General features: G+C 36.9%; 1 protein-coding gene across 2 annotated transcripts in view; it reads right to left on the bottom strand.

The window, feature by feature from the left end:
• TSPAN32 (tetraspanin 32) overlaps positions 1 to 17,625 on the bottom strand; it is a 191,120-nt gene that overhangs the window by 49,161 nt on the left and 124,334 nt on the right. For both annotated transcript variants that reach the window (XM_053688927.1, XM_053688928.1), the window contains exons 5-6: positions 5,480 to 5,581; positions 2,743 to 2,823 (exon numbers count right to left, since the gene is read on the bottom strand). In XM_053688927.1, the coding sequence (XP_053544902.1) occupies positions 2,743 to 2,823; positions 5,480 to 5,581 (183 nt within the window). The remainder of the gene's footprint in view (positions 1 to 2,742; positions 2,824 to 5,479; positions 5,582 to 17,625) is intronic.

Raw genomic sequence — 17,625 nt, 5'->3', positions numbered from 1 at the left:
CCATGCTATAGAAAAAAAAAAAAAAAATATATATATATATATATATATATATATATATATATATATATATATATATATAAAGAAACGAGTTTTCTATATATTTTCATTATTTATCTTGCCCGCTTTTCGTGTAATTTAGCTCTGAAAATTTAGCAATGTCTAATTCTCAGAACATGAAATGCACTTGCTGAATTCTCAAGGGTAACCCTGCTACATATATGTCCCTAATTAACCTTATTAGATAACAACTGCAAAACAATGCAATTTATACTAATATTATGACAGTGGATAGTCTTGTAGTAAAAAAGATCTTAATTTGTTTTATAAATATTAAGACTTGGCTGATATATTATTCTATAGCAGCACAACTGAAATGTCTTGTAATTACTCTTTTTGCTAAATTCAGCACATTTATTTTTAAATACAAAACAAATAAATGAAATGCAAAACAAATTAGTTGATTGGTTCATGTAGTTAATATAGTTCCTATAAAGGTGATAACATTTTCTCTGCATTCAGGAAAGACTTCAAATTTACAGTTTTACACAATTTAATAATGGTCCAGCAATGTTCATGTGAGATGATTTGTGTTAGCTAATAAGTAAGTAAGCTTCACTTTTATCAAGAACAATCCTGATCCCATTAAAATAATACATTTTTTGTGCTGCTGTTGGCTTGTAGTGCTAGCACTAGTTACTTGTTTTTTATTTGTCTAGTTCTGTTTCAAGCTCAACCCATTTTATTAGGTTGTGGCTTCAAAAAACAAAATCAGCTATTTCATATACACAAATAAACATTTAAAAGCAAATTATCATACATTTTATACTCTGCAGCTGGTAAAAAAGTAATTGGATTCACATTAAGGGAAAAACAATTTTACAGTATACTGTGCCTTTAAATTCTAACATTTATATAATTTGGCGGCACTTACTTTATCTAGGTGTTTAACATCTTTTCAGGGGTTAAACACACAGCACTTATATTCAAGCAACAGTGTAATAATAAAATGCTGTAACACGTTAGAACATTTTAGTTTGACAGATTTATGCCCCTTTAATATAAAATTGATACCATTTTTGCTGCCAGACACTTGCATGCTCCCGAGCTAACCTTTCTGCCTTTCAACAAAATATACCAAGAGAACAAAGAAAATTTGATAATAGAGCTAAATTCTAAAGTCTGTCTGAATCATGAAAGAGAACTTTTGGGTTTTGTATCCCTTTAAAGGACAATAAAGACAATAAAAGAGCAGCAATAAAGGTTCAGTTTATATTGTAACTAGAAGGAAACTGATACTAAAATATAAATTCGTCAATGGCACAGCTTGCTCCTCTCTATATTATGCACCAGCCTTGACACAAGAATGAAAAGGTGGGTTTATTAATCACATGAACATTTTTTTATAAAATAACTTTTTTTCTTTTTTTTAGATGTAACAAAAATGTTCCTTAAAATCCCAAGAGTCTGTCCTGCTGAAAGCTGTGTGTCCCACATTAAACTGGTAAACTTGTTTCTCTGTCTTAAAGGGACACTAAACACACATTTTTATGATGATTCAGATACAGCAGCAATTTTAAGCAACTTTCTAATTTACTCCTATTATCAATTTCTCTTCGTTCTCTTTCTATCTTTATTTAAAAAGCAGGAATGTAAAGCTTAAGAGCTGGACAATTTTTGGTTCAGAACCTGGGTTATGCTTGCGGTTTGTTTTAGACTACAGCAGTAATTTATGTAGCTGCATCGATTGCCACTACACAGCCTTGCTGCATTTACCATCATGTTAAAGGGATACTTAACCCATATTTTTTTTTCATGATTCAGATAGAGCAGGCAATTTTAAGCAACTTTCTATTTTACTCCTATTATCAATTTTTCTTTGTTCTCTTGGTAGCTTTATTTGAAAAAACAGGAATGAAAGTTGAAGAGCCTGGCCATTTTTGGTTCAGAACCTGGGTAACACTTGCTGATTGGTGGCTTAATGTAGCCACCAATCAGCAAGCGCTACCCAGGTGCTGAACCAAAAATTGGCCGGCTCCTAACCTTATATTCCTACTTTTTAAAATAAAGATAGCAAGAGAACAAAGACAAATTGTCATATTTGATACTTCAGCTGCTAGTGAGATGCTGTACTTAGACGTGCAAAAACTTATAAAATGATTAACTCAGTTTGTCCAAAAAAAAAAAAAAACTTACAAAATGATTATCTCATTTTGTTCAAAATTAATTAACTAAAGGTATTTTGTTCATTAACTAAACAGACTAATTAACAGGTACAAAATTTGTTCGTTTATTCATTGTTTCTCAATGTAATTGATTTTTTTCAAGCCTAAATTTAAAACAATAAAAAAACTAAGAAACATCTAGTTTTCAAACATTCCACATTAAAGTATAATGTTTAAACACTGAAAAACTTCCCTGAGAACAATGGCGTCCCTCAAATAGATCTTCCTTGCAGTATTTTTTACAGTTAAACTTAAAAGTACAAGAAAGTTCTGATACATTTTGTATAAAGCAATAATCAAACACTTGTGACTTGTATTGCTTTTTTGATGACGCTTTTAGTGCTGTTTGTCATTAATTCTGATGTAACAATCACACAGATTGCAGCAAACTTTTAATAATGAAATTGCTGGGTATAAATCTTGAAGGGGAGAAAGAAGGAAATGTGGAAGGGAATATAACGTGTAGTGTTTTTATGAAGACCATTGTTGTTGTGGAATGAGGAAGGAAGTATGTTTTTACCTGTTCCTTTTCTTCTCTCTTGCACATGATGAGGGTCTCTGATAAGACGGAGTGTCCTCTAATCTTACCACAACACAGGAGCTGATAACAAAGCACAGACCAAAAGAAACACTGTCAGGATTTTAATAGAGCTACAGGACAGCAGTTATTGTCTAAAAGCAGATTATCAAAAACTAAGGCCTAGATTTAGAGTTTGGCGTTAGCCGTCAAAAGCAGCGTTAAGGGGTCCTAACGCTACTTTTTACCGCCCGCTGGTATTTAGAGTCAGCCAGGAAAGTGTCTACCGCTCACTTCCTTTCTGCGACTCCAGGCTACCGCAGATCCCCTTACGTCAATTGCGTATCCTATCTTTTCAATGGGATTTGCCTAACGCTGTTATTTGGAGTCTTGGAACAAGTGAGCGGTAGAGCCTCTACCAACAAGACTCCTACCGCCAAAAAAAGTCAGTAGTTAAGAGCTTTGTGGGCTAACGCCGGAATATAAATCTCCTAACTACTGTACTATAAAGTACACTAACACCCATAAACTACCTATGTACCCCTAAACTGAGCCCCCCCCCACATCGCCAACCCTCTAATAAATTTTTTTAACCCCTAATCTGCCGATCGGACACCGCCGTCACCTACATTATAGCTATGAACCCCTAATCTGCTGCCCCTAACATCGCCGACACCTACATTATATTTATTACCCCCTAATCTGCCCCCCCCAACGTCGTCGCTACCTAACTACACTTATTAACCCCTAATCTGCTGACGGACCTCGCCGCCACTATAATAAATGTTTTAACCCCTAAACCGCCACACTCCCGCCTTGCAAACACTATAATAAATTTTATTAACCCCTAATCTGCCCTTCCTAACATCGCCGCCACCTACCTACAATTATTAACCCCTAATCTCCCACCCGCAACGTCGCAGCTACTATAATAAAGTTATTAACCCCTAAACCTAACTCTAACCCTAACACCCCCCTAAGTTAAATATAATTTTAATTAAACAAAATAATATTCCTATAATTTAAAAAATTATTCCTATTTAAAACTAAATACTTACCTATAAAATAAACCCTAATATAGCTACAATATAACTAATAATTAAATTGTAGCTATTTTAGGATTTATATTTATTTTACAGGCAACTTTATATTTATTTTAACTAGGTACAATAGCTATTAAATATTTAATAACTATTTAATAGCTACCTAGTTAAAATAAGTACAAAATTACCTGTAAAATAAATCCTAACCTAAGTTACAAATACACCTAACACTACACTATCATTAAATTAATTAAATAAATTAACTACAATTAGCTAAACTAAAATACAATTAAATAAACTAATGTATAATACAAAAAAAAACAAACACTAAATGACAAAAAATAAAAAAAAAAATACAAGAAGTTTAAACTAATTACACCTAATCTAAGCCCCCTAATAAAATAAAAAATCCCCCCAAAATAAAAAAATGCCCTACCCTATTCTAAATTACAAAAGTAATCAGCTCTTTTACCAGCCCTTAAAATGGCTTTTTACGGGGCATTGCCCCAAAGTAATCAGCTCTTTTACCTGTAAAAAAAAATACAACCCCCCCAACATTAAAACCCACCACTCACACACCCCTACTCTAACCCACCCAAACCCCCTTAAAAAAAACTAACGCTAACCCCCTGAAGATCTCTCTACCTTGAGTCTTCTTCACCCAACCGGGCTGAAATCTTCATCGAAGGTGCGCAGAGAAGGTCCTTCATCCAGTAGAAGTCTTCATCCAGTTGGCATCTTCAATCTTCATCCATCCGGAGCGGAGCCATCTTCAAAGGAGTCGACGCGGAGCTATCCTCTTCAACCGACGACTGAACGACGAATGAAGGTTCCTTTAAGGGACGTCATCCAAGATGGCGTCCCTTCAATTCCGATTGTCTGATAGGATTCTATCAGCCAATTGGAATTAAGGTAGGAAAAATCTGATTGGCTGATCCAATCAGCCAATCAGATTGAAGTTCAATCCGATTGGCTGATCCAATCTTATTGAGCTCGCATTCTATTGGCTGTTCCAATCAGTGAAGATGTAATCGGCATAACTGGGAGTGCAATATCAGTGCTGTGTGGAAGTTGAGAAAAATGGCTGCGGTTTTCCAAAAAGTGTGGTTAGGCTTCAGCAATTAACAGGGATTAGGTACAATACAGTGGTATGTCCTGTACCAGAGTATTGTGCATCTTTATTTTAGAGTAACTGCTTCTAGAATAAGTCCTTTGTAATACCTTTAGCTGGTTGTTGTTATTATTACCATTTATTTGTAGAGTGCCAATAGATTCTGCAGTGCAGGGTTCTATATACATGATGAGGTTGTTTTACTTGTTGTACCCAGCAGAGGGCAACTTGCAAGCTGCTAACACAGTAAACTACTGACAAATACTTGCACCTTATCTCATTATCTCCATTGTGCACAACTATAAAATAGTAAATGTAGATGAAAACTGGTGTTTATCACACCTGCTGGCTGTCATCTGCCAGCTTCTCAGCTGTGACCCTTTTGTTACTTTGCATTTTTTGTGTTTCTATTATGTATCAAGTTGACTAGGTTTGTTCAACTTTTCTTTTTCTTCTTCTGATACCTCTAAGATTTTATTGATATGTCACATTTCCCCTATGAATAACTTATAGTGCAACGCTAGTTACTGTTTTACTATAAAAAAATTTAACCTGTGTGCCCCATAATCAGTGTCACAATACTCACAGCCTCGTGCACGCTCAGTAACTGTTCTCTTTGCACGCTTGAGGAGCTCGTATGAACCTGCTCATAGAGATCGTCATAAGTGTCCAGGAATGAGGTTTCCACCTAAGACATAAGAGAAACGGTCATTCAGGAGAGCAGCAATTACCTGGTAGTCTGAAATGGTGCAGATGCGCCTGCATTCTGTGAGGAACTTTACCACAAGCTACAAATACCTGTCAATCAATGTAAATATAATGAAATGTTCCACAAGACATGACCTAGAATTGTCACATTTCCATTTGCAAGATGACTTCTTTCTACCTACTAATGGCTGGAAGGTTGTAGAAATAAATAACAGCATTACATCTATGCTTACATTTCCTCTGATCCATTGCAATAACTGTAGGCTGAGTGGTGTTTTTAGCATAACCACTATGCAGTCTTATTCATTTCTGTAGCACCCCTGAATCTCACAGGTGCCAGCAGACCTGAATTAACCAGCTAGTGCCTATTTACATTTAGGAATTTAAAGTATTCATAATGCACCTTTGGCTTTAGCGCAGTTACAGGTTAGCAAACAAGTGATAAATAGAAAAGGATTTCTTTAGCGCCCCATAAAAATCTATGGGGAGAGGGAGTTAGTGTGGTCACAAAGTCCTGAAGGTAGCATGTCTGAGTCTTTAGCTTGTGTGGTTTTTCCTTTCAACGTTTAATAGCAGCACTACTCTGGGAGCGCTAATTTTTTACCTTGAAGCAGTTAGTGCTCATGAGCGATAAACATGTATTGCTCCACTTCTAATCTAACTATGCATGTAGTTCCCACATAGCCCTAAATGCAAGAAACCCTAACTGCACTATTGTAAGTGCGGGTCGTGATAAGCTATATTGCCCCCACGCTATAACTTGCGTGCATATTACAAGTTTAAAGTAAACGCGTTTGCTCGAGTGCAAATAAAATTAGCGTGTGGTGGGTTTGCGTGAGACCACTGCAAAATTATCAGTTTCTCTGGTTTTACTATTTATAGGTATGTTTTTGAGTAAAATTACATTTTTGTTTTATTCTATAAACTACTGAATTCCAAATGAAAATATTGTCATTTATGTGCAGAAAATGACAGCTGATAAAAATAATAAAAAAGATGCAGTGTTTTCAGACCTTGAATAATGCAATGAAAACAAGTTTATATTCACTTTTAAACAACACAATACTTATTTTTAACTTAGCAAGAGTTCTGACATCAATATTTGGTGGAATAACCACCCTGATTTTTAATCACAGCTTTCATGCATTCTCCACCTGTATGTCACATTGCTGTTGGGTTACTTTATGCCACTACTGGCACAAAAATTCAAGCAGCTCGGCTTTGTTTTATGGTTTGTGAGCATCTATCTTCCTCTTGATCACATTACAGAGGTTTACAATGGGGTTCAGGTCTGGAGATTGGGCTGGTTATGACAGGGTCTTGATCTGGTGGCTCTTCATCTACACAATGATTGACCTGGCTGTGTGGCAAGGAGCATTGTCCTGCTGGAAAAACCATTTATCAGAGTTGGGGAACATTGTCAGAGCAGAAGGAAGCACATTTTCTTCCAGGATAACCTTGTACATGGCTTGATTCATACGTCCTTCACAAAGATAAATCTTTGCATTGTTCCAGGTCTGAAAACACTGCATCTTTTTTGTTATTTTGGCCAGTTGTAATTTTCTGCAAATAAATACTGTAAATGAGAATATTTTTATTGGTATTTGGGATAAATGTTGACAGTAGAATAAAATATATAGAATAAAACAAAAATGTTTATTTTACGTAAACACATACCTGTAAATAGTAAAACCAAAGAAACTGATAATTTTGCAGTAGTCTCTTAATTTCTATCTATCTATCTATCTATCTATCTATCTATCTATCTATCTATCTATATCTTTGCCTAAATATATGTGTGTGTATATATATATATATATATATATATATATATATATATATATAGAAAAGAATGGGTTTGTGATAACAGCGCAAGTAAGGTGTAAGTCTCGAAAACATCCCTATTAGAGAAAGAATGCTAGTGTTACACTATGCTGCCCCAAATGACCTATTAGGACTGTGGGATCCCCAAACCCCACAATCCCAATATAGAAAAAATATTGAGCCAAGGGAAAGTAAAATATAAAGGGCGCTCAGTGTGAAAAAGAGTGTAGGCGAACAGAAACTGGGTGGTATAAACTCAGCCGAGGATATTGTCAATAATCGCAATAATAACAAAAGATAGTGGGTACAATGTATCAAGTTATATAAAAAATGTTCCCACAGATGGTATTACCAGATGATTGATGGTCAGAGGGGTCTAATTATAGTCGCTACAAATTATTACAATATACAATATTGGACTACAATTCGTATATGGAGCACACAATAATAAACCATAGACAATAAACAGTCGAAAATAGAGTATTGTGCAAAAACCCCAAGTGATCAAAATACAAATGCAATTAGCAAAGTACAAATATTAGACAAACAAATTGTGGTGAAATAACAGTCCTTAGACGATACTAGGTGGAAGTAGTGAGAGTCCCAAAGCTGTGTGGCACACTGTCCCCTCAGGGGATTCTACTTACTCTCCTTAACCTCAATCAGTATGAGGTAAGTGTCGCACAGGGTAAGTAGAATGAGCTCCCTCGTGGTATCAGGTGTCCACCGGCTTGTGAATGTCTCCCGGCACCTCCGCTCACATATGTAAATGAGAAGAGAGAGAACAATAATAGTGCAACCCTGTTGAATGAACAGTACTGTGCACAATAAGACTTTAAGAATATTACTCACACAATACAACCTCAGATGTATATGAGGTATTTTATTAGCATCAATGAATTAAAACCTAGATACAGTATATCCGCTATTGCATTACAGCTCCTGCGGTATTCGTGTACATAGCAATCACTATTACAAACTTTTTTTAAAAGCGAGTTCTTTTCAAAATATCTACAGTCCAAACTACCGTAATCTGGCATTGGCTGTGTAGTGAAACAAGGGCTTCTTGTTTCACTACACAGCCAATGCCAGATTACGGTAGTTTGGACTGTAGATATTTTGAAAAGAACTCGCTTTTAAAAAAAGTTTGTAATAGTGATTGCTATGTACACGAATACCGCAGGAGCTGTAATGCAATAGCGGATATACTGTATCTAGGTTTTAATTCATTGATGCTAATAAAATACCTCATATACATCTGAGGTTGTATTGTGTGAGTAATATTCTTAAAGTCTTATTGTGCACAGTACTGTTCATTCAACAGGGTTGCACTATTATTGTTCTCTCTCTTCTCATTTACATATGTGAGCGGAGGTGCCGGGAGACATTCACAAGCCGGTGGACACCTGATACCACGAGGGAGCTCATTCTACTTACCCTGTGCGACACTTACCTCATACTGATTGAGGTTAAGGAGAGTAAGTAGAATCCCCTGAGGGGACAGTGTGCCACACAGCTTTGGGACTCTCACTACTTCCACCTAGTATCGTCTAAGGACTGTTATTTCACCACAATTTGTTTGTCTAATATTTGTACTTTGCTAATTGCATTTGTATTTTGATCACTTGGGGTCTTTGCACAATACTCTATTTTCGACTGTTTATTGTCTATGGTTTATTATTGTGTGCTCCATATACGAATTGTAGTCCAATATTGTATATTGTAATAATTTGTAGCGACTATAATTAGACCCCTCTGACCATCAATCATCTGGTAATACCATCTGTGGGAACATTTTTTATATAACTTGATACATTGTACCCACTATCTTTTGTTATTATTGCGATTATTGAGAATATCCTCGGCTGAGTTTATACCACCCAGTTTCTGTTCGCCTACACTCTTTTTCACACTGAGCGCCCTTTATATTTTACTTTCCCTTGGCTCAATATATATATATATATATATATATATATATATTTGTATATACAGTACATGTGTATTTATGTATTTATATATGTATATACATACATATATACACATATACTGTATATATACACTTTGGAGCTCTTTCCACTCAAATACCTTCAATTATTAACTATACTATCTATTCAATTTTAATATTTTAGTGTGTATTTACTGTAAATATTTTACATTTCAATGTTCTTCACATAGTAGAAAATGTTCTCAGTATTTTTAAATATATATTCCTATATATATCTGTATATATCTACACTTGCATATAAATTCATACAGATATATAGGTATAGATAAAGATTTTTTTTTTAAGTCGGATATATATAGAAATATATATTTAAAATTAAAAATAAAGTTTTCTTCTATGTGAAGAACTGTGGGAAATATGCATGACTACCTACAGATTTAGCACTGTAAGTCTAAAGAGGTGTCAGGTTAGCGCACAACTAATAAGTGTTAGTTTTTTTTAACAGTGAAATCCATATCAGATCTCACATCAGACCCCTTGCCCATTAACCCCTGTCAGTAATATACCTGTATCAGACCTCACAATAGTACCCTGACCCATTAACCCTTGTCAGTAATATACCCGTTATCACACCTCACATTAGATCTCTGACCCATTAACCCCTTTCAGTAATATACCCGGGCGTATCAGACCTCACATCAGACTCCTGACCCATTAACTCCTGTCAGTAATATACCTGTATCAGACCTCACATCAGACTCCTGACCCATTAACTCCTGTCAGTAATATACCTGTATCAGACCTCACATCAGACTCCTGACCCATTAACTCCTGTCAGTAATATACCAGTATCAGACATCAGATCAGACCCCTGACCCATTAACCCCTGTCAATAACATACCCGTATCAGACATCAGATCAGACCCCTGACCCATTAACCCCTGTCAGTAATATACCCATATCAGACCCCTGACCCCCTAACCCGTCAGTAATTTACCTGTATCAGACCTCACATCAGACCCCTGACCTATTAACCGCTGTCAGTAATGTACCTGTATCAGACCTCACATCAGACCCCTGACCCAGTAACCCCGGTCAGTAACATACCCGTATCAGACCCCTGACCCAGTAACCCCTGTCAGTAACATACCCGTATCAGACATCAGATCAGACCCCTGACCCATTAACCCCTGTCAGTAAAATATCCATATCAGACCCCTGACCCCCTAACCCCTGTCAGTAATATACCTGTATCAGACCTCACATCAGACCCTTGACCTATTAACCGCTGTCAGTAACATACCCATATCAGATCTCACATTAGACCCCTGGCCCAGTAACCCCTGTCAGTAATATACCCATATCAGACCTCACATTAGACCCCTGACCCAGTAATCCCTGTCAGTAATATACCCGTATCAGACCCCTGACCCAGTAACCCCTGTCAGTAACATACCCATATCAGACCTCACATCAGACCCTGACCCAGTAACCCCTGTCAGTAATATACCCATATCAGATCTCACATTAGACCCTTGACCCAGTAACCCCTGTCAGTAATATATCCGTATCAGACCCCTGACCCAGTAACCCCTGTCAATAACATACCCATATCAGACCTCACATCAGACCCTGACCCAGTAACCCCTGTCAGTAACATACCCATATCAGATCTCACATTAGACCCCTGACCCAGTAACCCCTGTCAGTAACATACCCATATCAGACCTCACATCAGACCCTGACCCAGTAACCCTTGTCAGTAATATATCCGTATCAGACCCCTGACCCAGTAACCCCTGTCAGTAATATACCCGTATCAGACCCCTGACCCAGTAACCCTGTCACTAATATACCCGTTATCACACCTCATATCAGACTATTGGTGTGCCGTTCCTTGTAGTCTAATGCGCACTTTATGCCGACATTGGAGCTCACATTGGATCCCTGACCCAGTAATCCTTTTCAGTTATGCACATTTATTTTAACACAAAAAAAAGAAATTATTTTTTTATGGATGCTCATCAAAACAATGTGCATAAACTGCACAGTATAATAATTTCTACAAATACTGACAAATTTCATTCCCTGAGTACCAAGAAATCATGTCATGGATTTTCCTAGCATCAGTTTCATTAATACTTATTCACTGTAGCAAACTGCTCCCCTGTGCTTGTAGGAATATTTCCAGTATTTAATATGGGTGTCTCCCTTTCTTGCTCTCTCCATCACTAGATAATCCAATTCCCTCCTCCTACCCCTTCCCTCTGTTTACACAACCCTCTTTGCTCCCTCTCATATGCATTCAATTACTCTTGGCACGGCTAGATTTTCTTCCCACTTGTTTCATTACGGCTTCGCAACAGATTCTTCTTTGTTACACATCATTCTCTCCAATCCTAGAGATTCTTTTTTGCTAATTTTTGTAATTCCAAATATTTCCTCATTCTTATTCGGTTTGCATGTTATAGCACTTTATTTTTTATGAAAGGGACATCCAGCATCCTAATGCAAAGTTAAAATGCTCTAATTTATCACGCATTTGCTCTTTGCTAACTTTGGACACTTTGGGCTCACTTACATTGAGTCGTAAGCTACAGAAGTGGCCGACAGCTAAAAGTAGTTTACTGCTCCATTTTAGTACCAGGTTTCCATTGAAATATTTTGCGCATTGCGTGCAGTCGCTCTTTTTGTGTAGGTGTAAGTTAATGTGTTAACGCTTCCATCTAACGTTGGATTTCTTAAATATCAATTAGTTGCTATGGGAACCCAACCTTACACTATAAAATTTACGTTTAACGTCTGTGCTCCTTACCTGTGATCACCTTTAAAGAGATACAAAAACAAAGATACACTTATTTATAATACATAGTTTTTAACATACACAAATAATATTTTTTATTATATTTTCCACTTTATTAACCCTTTGGCTGCTAAGCCATTTCCCACCTGGGTGCTAATATATATATTTTTTTTTTAAATTTGTGAAAACATTTTTTTTTTACTTTTTTTTTTTTTTACAGACCCCCAAGACTTACACTGTTGGAAAGGTTAAGCGATTACCTTTCCAACAATGGGTCTTGGCGGTCTGTAGCTGCTTAGATGCCAGGGGCACGATCTGATATACATCGTAGTTTGCGGCGCAAGCGAGGGAACCCCCGCTGCCCGTAGTTTCAGCTCGCAACTCAAGCTAACCCATATACGGCGCCGTCAGAGGCTAAAGTGCCGTAAGTCGGATAAACCAGCGATGTCCAGAAATCTGCGTAAGTACAAATTTCTGGAGTCGCCAGTGACTTACGGCACTTTAGAAACTGCCGGCGCCTACAAAACCTGACTAAGTTATAAAATCACCCATACTGTCTAACACGCCTCCCAAACATAGCCCGACACGTATACCCCTCTATCCGCTATCCCCGCTCACTATCCTAACAATAAAAAATGTATTAACCCCTAAACCGCCGCTCCCGGACCCCGCAACCACCTACATTAAAAGTATAACCCCCTAATGTGATCCCCCTACACCGTCGCCAGCTACATTACATACCCCCTAATGTGAGCCCCTTACACCGCCGCCATCTATATTACCTACCCCCTAATGTGAGCCCCTTACACCGCCGCCATCTACATTACCTACCCCCTAATGTGAGCCCCTTACACCGCCGCCATCTACATTACCTACCCCCTAATGTGAGCCCCTTACACCGCCGCCATCTACATTACCTACCCCCTAATGTGAGCCCCTTAAACCGCCGCCATCTATATTACCTACCCCCTAATGTGAGCTCCTACCCCGCCGCCAGCTATATTAAAATTATTAACCGCTAATTTAATCCCCCTACCCCGCCGCCAGCTATATTAATTACATTAACCCCTAATTTAATCCCCCTATACCGCCGCCAGCTATATTAATTACATTAACCCCTAATTTAATCCCCCTATACCGCCGCCAGCTATATTAAATACATTAACCCCTAATCTAATCCCCCTACACAGCCGCCAGCTATATTAACTATATTAACCCTAATTATATTAGGGTTAATATAGTTAATATAGTTATTATATTATATATATTAACTATATTAACCCTAATTATATTAGGGTTAATATAGTTAATATAGTTATTATATTATATATATATATATATATATATATATATATATATATATATATATATATATATATATATATATATATATATATATATATATATATATATATTAAGTATAATAACCCTATCTAACTCTAACATCCCTAACTAAATTCTTATTAAAATAAATCTAATTAATATTAATATTATTAATTAAAATAATTACATTGTAACTATTTTAGGGTTTATATTTATTTTACAGGTAACTTGGTATTTATTTTAACTAGGTACAATAGCTATTAAATAGTTAATAACTATTTAATAGCTACCTAGTTAAAATAATTACCAATTTACCTGTAAAATAAATCCTAACCTAAGTTACAAATACACCTAGACTATCAATAAATTAAATAAACTACAAATATCTAAACTAAAATACAATAAAATAAAATAAACTAAATTACAAAAAAAACCAAACACTAAATTACAAAAAATAAAAAAAGATTACAAGATTTTTAAGCTAATTACACCTATTCTAAGCCCCCTAATAAAATAATAAATTCCCCCAAAATAAAAAAATTTCCCTACCCTATTCTAAATTAAAAAAGTTAACAGCTCTATTACCTTACCAGCCCTTAAAAGGGCCGTTTGCGGGGCATGCCCCAAAGAAATCATCTCTTTTGCCTGTAAAAAAAACCCAGAATACCACCCCCCAACATTACAACCCACCAACCACATACCCCTACTCTAAACCAAACCCCCCTTAAATAAACCTAACACTACCCCCTGAAGATCTCCCTACCTTGTCTTCACCCAGCCGCGCAGAACTCTTCATCCGATCCGGGCGATGTCTTCAATCAAGCGGCAGAGAAGAAGTCTTCCATCCGGCGATGTCTTCATCCAAGCGGCAAAGAAGAAGTCTTCCATCCGGCGATGTCTTCAATCAAGCAGTAGAGAAGAGGTCCTCCATCGGGGCGAAGTTTTCTTCCAAGCGGCATCTTCAATCTTCTTTCTTCACTCCTCTGACGTGGAACATCCATCCGGCACGACGACTTCCCGACGAATGGGGTTTACTTTAAATGACGTCATCCAAGATGGCGTCCGTTGAATTCCGATTGGCTGATAGGATTCTATCAGCCAATCGGAATTAAGGTAGAAAAATCTGATTGGCTGATTGAATCAGCCAATCAGATTCAAGTTCAATCCGATTGGCTGATTGGTTGCGTTAGGTGTTAGGTTTTATTTAGCAGGTAGTTTAGGGAGTTACGGGGCTCCAATAGACAGCGTAAGGCTTACTACGGCTGCATTTTGTGGCGAGGTGAAAATGGAGTAAGATTTCTCCATTTTCGCCACGTAAGTCCTTACGCTGTATATTGGATACCAAACTGCGCGGGTTTGGTATACCTGCCTATGGGCCAAAAAACTACGGCCGAAGGCAGAAATATACGAGCATAACTTCTAGGTTACGCCATATATAGGATACCAAACCTGCGCAAAATTCGGCGTCGCCGGCTTTTGCGGGCGACGCTGCATATCGGATCGAGGCCCAGATATACAGGCTTCTAAGCAGCATGCCCCCTCCTCCTATACTTAACATTGCTAAGTATAAAGTTGCACGGTGACGTCATCACGTAATTGCGCGTGACGTCACCGCGCATCACGTGAAGCCCCGATTATGCCTGTCACTCTACAGGCACGATCACCGGGGTAGGAGCAGTAAGGAGCCCCCAGATCTCCCTCAAGGTGGGAGAGTGCTCATGACGGCTCTGAGCCGTCATTAAGCACCAGAGTGAGAAACTCTGTGATGGCTCAGAGCCGTCATTAACACTCAAAGGGTTAATATATGTAATATATATTGCTGCCCTAGGTATAGGTCTAGATTGAATTTTGTAGATACGTTCTTGCATATACATATTTATATGTATATGCATACTGATATTTCCATAAGAACATAAGTGCAACTATTCCTATACATGGGACAACAATAAATATGACATATTACAGTTTTTTCTACATAGAAACACTTGTATTATTTGCAAGTTTTAAAGTCTCTAAAAGCTCCTTTTTCCTCTTTTACACCTAGTTGAGCTGCCTCCAACAGTGCATTAACGGTTTGCGGTTTTATTAGAAACCTGGTTTAAGTTATCGCTTAACGGCTTCTTATACTTTCTATGGGACACAAAAATATTTTTGGACCCCGGCTACCGATATTGAGATATAACGCTCCATCAGAAGCAGTAAATAAACTAAATAGTGTAATGGGATAATTAAAGGGACATGAAACCCAATTTTTTTCTTTCATGATTTAGAAAGAGCATACAATTTTAAACAGTTTTCCAATTTACTTCTATTATTTAATTTGCTTTATTCTCTTTATACCCTTTGCTAAAAAACGCATATCTAGATAGGCTCAGTAGCTGCTGATTGGTGGCAGCACATAGATGCCTCGTGTGATTGGCTCATCCATGTGCATTGCTATTTCTTCAACAAAGGATATAAAGAATGAAGCAAATTAAATTATAAAAGTAAATTGGAATGTTGTTTAAAATTGTATTCTGTACTGGAATCATAAAAGATACATTTTGGGTTTAGTGTCCCATTAATGCTCCCACTCACGTGTTATTTCTGCTAGAAGTAAGCTTTTTGGGCGCAACAGGTAGTGTGCAGAAAGTTAGAATATCGCTACTGCATTAACATATTCCCTTATAGACTTCAATGGAGCGCGAAAAGTGGAAAAAAAAAAACTAACACCCTATTTGCGCAAACTCAAATTCTTTTCTCAAATGTGCTAATCCAACATGAAAATATTAATATTTCACATTCCAATGTTCTTCTCATAGCAGAATATATTCTATTTATTCATAAATAGATATTTCATATATATATATAGTTTTTTTGTAAAATATATATATCCATACCTATATAGATATAGGGGCTGATTTATCAAGGGCCGAATGGCCCCTGATGCTCCTGTTTCCATGCAAGCCTTCAGGCTCGCCGGCAACAGCAGTTATGAAGCAGCGGTCTTACGACAGCTGCTCCTTAACTAGTCTGTCTACTGTGTGGCTGCAGACATCAATCAGCACGATCCTATACGATTGGGTTCATTGACACCCCCTGCTAGCGGCGACTGACCGCAAATCTGCAGGGGGCAGCATTGCACAAGCAGTTGTCTGCCAGACAATGATAATTCGGAACCATAGAATGTAAAATATTTACATATATACTGTATATATATGTCCATATATGTATGTAATTATGTGTTTATGTGTATATATGTCTGTAAATACATATATACACATATAAGTACATATGTACACACATATAAACATATATATATATATCCAACGAAAAGAAACCCAGCGAACTCAGGCTTTATCAAACGGGGTGAGTTTAATAGAAGTCTCAAATAATAAAAAATCCAACACAATGATAGACAAAAATAGGTGAGGGGAGTAAAATAGTTAGTATAAAAAGCTAATAAGGTAATAATTACGCTGTGACCATCGGCTACCAGTCGTTCTTACGCGTTTTGGCTGGGAAACTTAGCCTTAATCATAGACCTGATGTGTATATATGTCTGTAAATACATATATACACATATAAGTACATATGTACACACATATAAACATATATATATGTATATATATATATATATACATACATACATATTTAGACATATGTATCTATCTCTATGGTAACGCCCTTTGCGTGTCTTTTTTTCTGAGACCTCACATCTTGGAACCCTTATTACTTTTTTTGTGAAATATGTTTTATTAGATAGTGTTATGCATTAAACTGTACTCTTCAATGTATTTTTGATGTGTTTTGTGACACTGTTTTTATCTCACTTAACAGTGAACAAGAGCTCTATGGTCGAGTTAATCACTCTAGCATAAATTTCATTTGCACTCATGCATTTGCATTTACTTTTAACTTGTAATACGAGCGCTCCGTCCGACCCGTGTGAAGAGCCACGATAAATCCGATATCGCTTGCACTAAACTGTTAGCGTGCCACTCATAATCAGGCCCATAGTGTTGAAGATATGTGCACACACTTACTTAGGTATGCTCCTTTACAAACAAACTAAATATATTTCATTATAGAAGGAATTTGGAAAGTCACTCTCTATCGGACTCATTTAAGTTTCATTTTGACCTCCATA

This window comes from Bombina bombina, chromosome 7, assembly GCF_027579735.1.
Source record: "Bombina bombina isolate aBomBom1 chromosome 7, aBomBom1.pri, whole genome shotgun sequence".
Classification (NCBI taxonomy): Eukaryota; Metazoa; Chordata; class Amphibia; order Anura; family Bombinatoridae; genus Bombina; species Bombina bombina.
Note: the sequence above shows the minus strand (reverse complement) of the source record. Positions and strands in the feature narration are given on the sequence as shown.